Below are 7577 nucleotides of genomic sequence, written 5' to 3' on the forward strand. Positions count from 1 at the left end.
ATAAACACAAATTTTATGACCATAATTCAAGTTACATTTCTAAAAATATTTGCATGAATGATCAAACCAAATTTTTTTAAGAATAATGCTATAGGTAACTAATTTTTTAAGCCAACATTAGTCAATTACAAACATTAAACCCTAAAATTAGTTAATATTGACAAATTAAAAGTTAGTTCTCTATAATTTTTTTTAACAGAAAAAAAAACGATGGCAGAGTGTATGAGAAAAAAAAATCTTGGATACATATAGTTTAAAGTTAAAAAAACAGAATAAAAAGAATAAGAATGAAACACGAAATCTCAAACTCAAATAAATAAGTGTATAGAAAAGAGCTATTAGCCTTTGGATTTAACCACACAAAACTGATTTCTTGCATGGATTCAAATTTATTTTTATTCGTTTACAAGTACTTACAATAATTTTTTTTTATAATAAATAAATAAATAATTAAAAAATTAATAACATTCCCACTTTTGTGTACATATGCCTGAAAATGTTTTAAGACCTGTAGTCATAGTGCCCCTGAATCACTTGCAAAAATAAATAGTAAATCCGAAACAGTTAAAATAGACTCCATAGAAAAATTGCACGGAGTGATGTTCAATTCTTCACACATCGCTCAAAATTATTCAAATGAATAATTTATTCGCCAAGTATTTTTAGTTCCACATTTATTGAGTTACATTGATCTGACAGACGATATTTTGTAAGCTGTTCCTTTGCCTTCCTTGTGAGTGACTCTTATGTTCTTGAAGCATCTCAATTATGATTCTTGAGCAATCACAAAGTGAAATGTCAATATATCATAGGATAGGATTGGTGCCATCAAGTGTTAAAAGCACCTTATATAGCTTCGGGCAACAATGTCTCTAGGATTTGATCTAATCCAAATCAAATTGAGCAACAAGAACGCACGGCTTCATGTTTATCATCGCAGCTGCAACTATTTTTCTAGTTACTCCTGATCAAAGAGAAGATTAAACCAAAAAATGACAAGTAGTACTAAGCTATACCTACCGCTAAAAAGATTAATATTTTTATAGTGGGATATTTTATGTGCAGAAAAGAGAAGAGATGGATTACCTGCTATAAAGGAGTTTCCATAAAACGTAATCTCACTATTCCCATGCTCAGTCTCAATTACCTCTTTTCCTATCCTATTTGAAGCTACAAGAGGTACTTGCATTTATTAATCTAGTAAAAAAAATAGTAGCCCTTGGCAAATTGCAATTTCACATGCAGAAAAAAGATTTTCTTTTCTCTTACATTCAGCAAAGCATGTATTGGATTCTTTTGTTTGAAAGGTTCAATGCGACAACTACCTTCAAGATTAGGAGTTGTAAAGAGAAATAATTGCAAGCATGGAATGTATGCATATATTACATAAATGAGAGATGAGAGAATACGCATCTCATCAGCATGCCTTATAATTATTAAAATTTGGGTGGTTAAGTAGTACAAAATTCTACCAAATTAGTCCCAGCATGTCCTTGCATTACACGCTTCCAGTGGTCACGAGAGTCAAGACCCTGGTCTTGTGGTTCAGAACCAATAGTAGTGGGATAAAATAAAATCTCTGCACCTTGAAGCGTCATAGCCCGTGCTGCTTCAGGAAACCACTGGTCCCAGCAAATAGCTGACATGAAATAAGAGTTGTCAACTTTATTAACTAATTCCTTCCTTCAGCACAGTTTAGTATCAGAAAGAACAATTAAAAATGTAACTTTGAATATTATTTTAGATAGCTAGTATAAAGCTAAAGTAAAAATTAGCATTTTTAAAAAAAAAATTAGAGATTCAAAATCCTTCAATAAGTTTTAGAAATCTTCCTATGAAGCATACATGTAAAATGAACAGAATGTAAACAGTCAGTAATCACAATTTCTTACCAACTCCAATCTTTACAAATTTAGTCTGGAAAACCTGTTATGCAAAACACCAATGTTACAAAATATTCGATAGTTACAAAAAGAAATCACAAAAACTAAGCTTATTCAAAGCAGAGAAAATTATTACAGGCAATCTCAAGCACCCACCTTAAATCTAGTGTCACATGGATTAAAATAGAACTTTTCCTGATAACCTATGTGGGGATTATTTAATGAGTTAGGACAATTGTACACATACTATATTCTGCATAAATAACTTAACACTCGATATATACTTGGTCCATCTGGAATATGGGATTTTCTATAAAGGCAGTGCTATAGTGATGAAAGGAAAAATTTTTCTGCTGAAGCAACCTGGAGAAGTTGGTTGGTGGACATGTGTTAAGTTGTTCTTAACTCTGAAAGCGTGCAGAAATAGCAGACTATAACAGGTAAGACAGATTAATGAGATAAGTATTATGTTGTGTTAATTGTTGTGATTAAATGTTTGGGCTATTTTTATTTCAAACCCAATAAGATTTTTTGCAGCCGGGTTATGTATCCAATATAAATGGATTGGGATACTGTCTTAACCCGTCTCTAGGCTTACTCCCAGTCTACTACTACTACTACTACTACTACTAATAATAATAATAATAATAATAATAATAATAATAATGTCAACGAGTTATAATTGAAATGGTATAGTCTATTCATACTCACTTAAGAGGTTGCGGATTTGAGTCTTCCTATCTTCGGTATAATAATAATAATAATAATAATAATAATAATAATAATAATAATAATAATAATAATAATAAGGGTTAAGTATGATTTTGGTCCCTAAAGTAGGGGTTGAAAATTTTTTTCGTCCCTCGCCTTTTTTTCGCTCCAAAATGGTCTCCAAAGTTTCAGTTTGTTTTAAAATGGTCCTTCGGACCAAAATACCCATATTCCTTCTTCCCCAAAATCATGTCACCACCCCCACCACCACCACCAGAACCAGAACCACCACCACCACCCCCCACCCACTGCCACTCCATTCCCATCTCCATCACACCAACCAAAACTCATAAAAAACAACATCATCATCGTCATCCTCATCTGAACTCAGATCCAGAACTCAGATCCAGAACTCAAACTCAGACAAACAAAAACTCAACTCAGAAAATTATCATCATCATCAAGAATCCAGAATCAGCAACAACAATACTCCAAATTTAAATTTCAGCAACAACAATATTCCACAACAAATTTCACAAAAAAAAATCCAGAAATTTCACAAAAAGAATTCAATTCACAGAATTCACAGAAGAAGAAGAAGCGGCGGCAGGCGGCGGTGGGTGCGGCGGCGGGAAGAAGAAGAAGAAGAAGAAGAAGAAGAAGAAGAAGGGCGGCGGTGGGTGTGGCGGCGGGAGGAGAAACGGGCAGCGGTGCGGCGGCGGTGCGGCGGCATGGGTCCCCTTTCTCTCCCCCCTCCCCCCTCCCCCCTTTCTCGCCCCCCCCCCCTTCTGTATCCCCCTTTCTTTCTTTTTTTTATATTTATTTATTTTATACTTATTTTATTTTATAATTTTTTTAATAAAGGGTAATTTGGTAATAAAAAAATATAATTGGTAAAAAGGACGATTTTAAAACAAACTGAAACTTTGGGGACCATTTTGGAGCGAAAAAAAGGCGAGGGACGAAATAAATTTTCAGCCCCTACGTTAGGGACCAAAATCATACTTAACCCTAATAATAATAATAATAGAGTTAAACTAAGCCTTACTTGTAGATAAGAATTCAGGTTCCTAGAATTCGGATACGGACATGGAACATGACACGACATAAAATATTTAGGCTGCATTTGTTTACAGAGAAATGACACTGAGACAGAGATACAGAGACACAAAATCGTGTTTTACAGAGGAGACATGGACAGAGACAATGTGTTCAGAGACACTGAATTAGTGTATTTTGTGTCCATCCTAACAGGAAGGACACGGAGACACTAACAAGGGACACAACTTATTTTTTATTTTTTCTTTCATTATTCTTGTTAATTTTTCATAATTATATTTTTTATTATTATATTTTTCATCTCAAAGTTTTTGAATGAAAAAAAAAAGAATAAATTGGATTTTCATAACTTGTTCTAGTTTATTACCAAACAGAATACAAGAACACAAAATTTTGTGTCTCTGTCCATCAGTGCCTTGTCCTAGCCTGTTCTCAGTGTCTTGTCCTGTCCTGTTATCGGAAACAAACGCATCCTTAGATACATGAATTTTAAAATTTTATAAGATACGAAGACACACATATATATAAAATATAAAAAAATTTTAATTGATTTTAGTTTCCTATTTTAATTATAGAGAGTATTTAAAATATTTTTTATTTTAGTAAATAGTAATATACACTATTTCTAAATTTATTTCAAGAATACATGTTAAGAATAAAGTTTGACACATTAACACGTGATGATATTTAAGTGTATCCAAACATGTTCGGATAAAATTTTTTTTATTTTTTATTAAGATACAGTTAGACACATACTACCACATATATTTCAATTTTTTAAATTTAAACTTCTCATTTCTTAAAGTAGTACGTTTGTTTAACTTGATTAATTAAAATTACTTATTTTAATATTTATTCAGCAATCTTAATTTTCAATATTTTTAAAATAAAAAATATGAAATTTAAAATTATTTATTTTCAAAGATTTAATGATTTCAAGTTCTAAAATTTGACATTTAAAAAAATTAAAATTTAAAATTATCTATTTTCAAATCTTTAATGATGTCAAATTTTAAAATTTATTCTGCTAGGTTTGTTTATTTAAATTTTATAATTTTTTACTAATAAGACTAAATAAATAATCCTTAAACTTTAGGAGTATGTTTGTTTAATTAAAATTACTTATTTTTAAAATTTATTCTACAATGTTAATTATTAATACTTTTAAATTCAAAAATTACAAATTTTAAATTTTTTATTTTTCAAATTTTTAATAATTTCAAATTTTAAATTCATTTTGTTACCTTTGTTTATTTTAAATTTTCTAATTTTACACTAACTAATACTATTAGGTTTATATTTTAGTTTAAAAAATTACAAACTAAGATCAACTTTAAAAAAATTATAAACAAACATTAGTTGAATAAAAATTGTAAGATCTTCCATTAACTAAACACTATCTAATTTATTGTATTTTTAAATTACAATATCAATTTTTTTAGAGTATTTATTTTCAAATTATTTAATTTATACTAAATTTTTGTCTATTTTAAATTAATATTCATTAATTTAAAAGTTATAACCTAATTTTTTAAAAAACTAAATACACATCACTAAACCCTAAATCTTAAACCCTTAAACATAAACTCTAAATCCTAAATTACAAACCCTAAACCTTAACACATAACTTCTCAACCCTAAACCCCTCAATAATATATTATAAATCCTAACCACAAATTCAAAATGCCTCAATCATAACCTAAATTATAAATCCTAAACTACAAAACCTAAACACTTAATACTAAATAAAAAATACTAAATAAATAACACTATACCCTAAACCTTTTAACTCGCTCATAAATTCTAGTCCATAATCCTAAATCCTAAATTCTTAAACCTTCAAATCTAAACCAAAAATTATAAATCATACACCACCACCACAATAATAATAATAATAATAATAATAATAATAATAATAATAATAATAATAATAACTTTTTTTTAGTTTAGAAATGAAAATCTTTATTAATTAATTTTACAGTTGCCTAAATTCTCACAAATAGAATATTATCTTAATCCTATTTATTTTAATTTTATTTTTTTAACCCATCTAAAAGATGATCCTAGTAACACTCTAGCCACACATTCTCATCATCTTCATGATTTTACAAACCAAAACAAAAAACAGGTCCATGTACACACAAAAAAGTCTAAAACCTTAATGATAATAATTATACCCACATTAATCCCACTAAATTATTCTACTTTCTATCGATAGATTCTGCTTCTACTGCTTCTACTGCGTCCCAGTGTTTTAGCGCGTGCCCACACCTCCATACACACGTCCAATACCGAAACATTCCACGTCTATTCCTCACCTGCAGAAACAAAATCCCTTCAGCATGGTAGCATCTGCTTTTATTTTAAACTTAATTTAAAATCTTAATAATTTTATTTCTTGAGTTATGATTTGTGTTGGAACTTACGAGAAATTTGTCTATTAATTATTATTTCTTTTTTTTTTGGTATATTGTCTATTTTTTTCTCGAAAGAAAGCATTAAGCATTTCGCGAAATAATAATGGTTTTTCTAGGGCCTAAATCATTTGTGATAATGTCAAATCTACTCTTGGAAAATACGGGCTATACTCCAAGAGTTGGCCCAAAACCAAACTATGTCAAAATAGTTATTAGATTGCTCCACTTTTGGGCTTTTTTTTTTAAATAAAAAACAAATTTCGTACAAAATTTACTAATTTGGGTTGGTCGAGTGGTCAGCTCACTCGTCCGCTTAAGCAATTGTCGTGGATTCGAATCCCGCCTTGTGCATGCAGCAACCCATTAGCCAGCGGGTATCCATAATTTCTTAATTTGTGAAGAAAAATTATTTCCAAGATATATCTCCTTTAGCTATTCAAGCTACCCCAAAAATCTTGAGGGAGAATGAGATGAAATTCATTATTTATTTATGCTCGTATTTTGTTTCGTTTGATGTTTTAATTTAAAATCTTTGCAGGGATTACTGCATGGCGAGGGAAGCAAATGCACAGCCACAATTATAGGACACCTGAATCTTTTCAAGATCAAGTATGTGCCTGCTTCCTTTGCTTTTTGACTATTTGCAAAAGAATTTTTTGGCCAGTACTATACTACTAATACTCTCTAACTGCATTAAAATATCATAATCCTTTTTGGGATTCAAGGCTTAAATTCTTTGGTTCATAGAAATATGTTGTTGCTCTACGTTTGATATTTTTTAGCATTATCGCCTCCATTATCTCTTTTTTGGTTGATTATCACCTTCATTTTTGGATAATCTAATCTGGTTTTTCCATTTCAATTATGATTACTAGTATCCATCATTTTATTTGACAACTTTTCTCTTGAATGGTTTATCTTACGCGTTGGTATTTGTTGCACATGCAGATTGATAGTGTTCATCAAGATGGTCGTGTGGTTTCCAAAGATGGAGACAGAGTTGGTGCGAAAATCATAGCACATTGAACAGGGTATTTTCAGCATTCTCCATTTAGTTTTATTCAAGACCATGCAATTGGAGAAGAGAACTGAATAAATGTTGATGATTGATGACCATTTTTGTTCGTTTAGCAGGTACAAGTATGATTTCCCATTCCTTGAAACAAATGGGGAAGTGTAGATGACAACTATGTAAGAACATTGTACAAGCATATTTTTCCACCAGCTGGCCCCATGGCTTTCATTTGTTGGGTTGCCTTGGAAGGTTGTTCCCTTCTCCATGTTCAAACTGCAGACCAAATGGATAGCAGGAGCTTTGTCAAATCGCCTTGCACTTCCTTCCAAAGAAGAAATGACTCAAGAAGGGAAGTCTCAGTAACCGATTTACTTCGTAAGCAGGGCTCTACAAGGAGAAGAGCTGAGGTATAGCAAATTGAAAAAACTGGCGCTAACACTCCTAACCTCCTCCCGAAGGTTGAGGCAGTACTTCCAGGGACACCGTGTAGTC

General features: G+C 30.9%; 1 protein-coding gene across 1 annotated transcript; it reads right to left on the bottom strand.

The window, feature by feature from the left end:
- Window positions 1–884: 884 nt before the first annotated feature.
- On the bottom strand, window positions 885–2920 carry LOC107607547 (N-carbamoylputrescine amidase-like). The gene is made up of 8 exons (XM_088494916.1): window positions 2820–2920; window positions 2290–2314; window positions 2168–2207; window positions 2040–2086; window positions 1893–1926; window positions 1463–1639; window positions 1087–1182; window positions 885–964 (listed from the first exon to the last, which is right to left on the bottom strand). Exons 1-8 carry the CDS (start codon window positions 2918–2920, stop codon window positions 885–887), a joined length of 600 nt encoding a protein of 199 aa, XP_088351042.1.
- Between the last annotated feature and the right edge of the window lie 4657 nt (window positions 2921–7577).

Source organism: Arachis ipaensis, chromosome B7 (assembly GCF_059453495.1).
Source record: "Arachis ipaensis isolate K30076 ecotype BB chromosome B7, ASM5945349v1, whole genome shotgun sequence".
NCBI classification, from domain to species: Eukaryota; Viridiplantae; Streptophyta; class Magnoliopsida; order Fabales; family Fabaceae; genus Arachis; species Arachis ipaensis.

What these genes read in the sequence shown, in the direction of transcription:
- LOC107607547 (XM_088494916.1), bottom strand. Translation starts at nt 2,920, where the DNA reads ATGGGAATGGAGTGGCAGTGGGTGGGGGGTGGTGGTGGTGGTTCTGGT. An exon ending in TTGGGGAAGAAGGAATATGG is followed by an intron (nt 2,315 to 2,819) that starts GTATTTTGGTCC and finishes TACCTGTTATAG; the next exon opens with TCTGCTATTTCTGCACGCTT. An exon ending in TATTTCTGCACGCTTTCAGA is followed by an intron (nt 2,208 to 2,289) that starts GTTAAGAACAAC and finishes TCATCACTATAG; the next exon opens with CACTGCCTTTATAGAAAATC.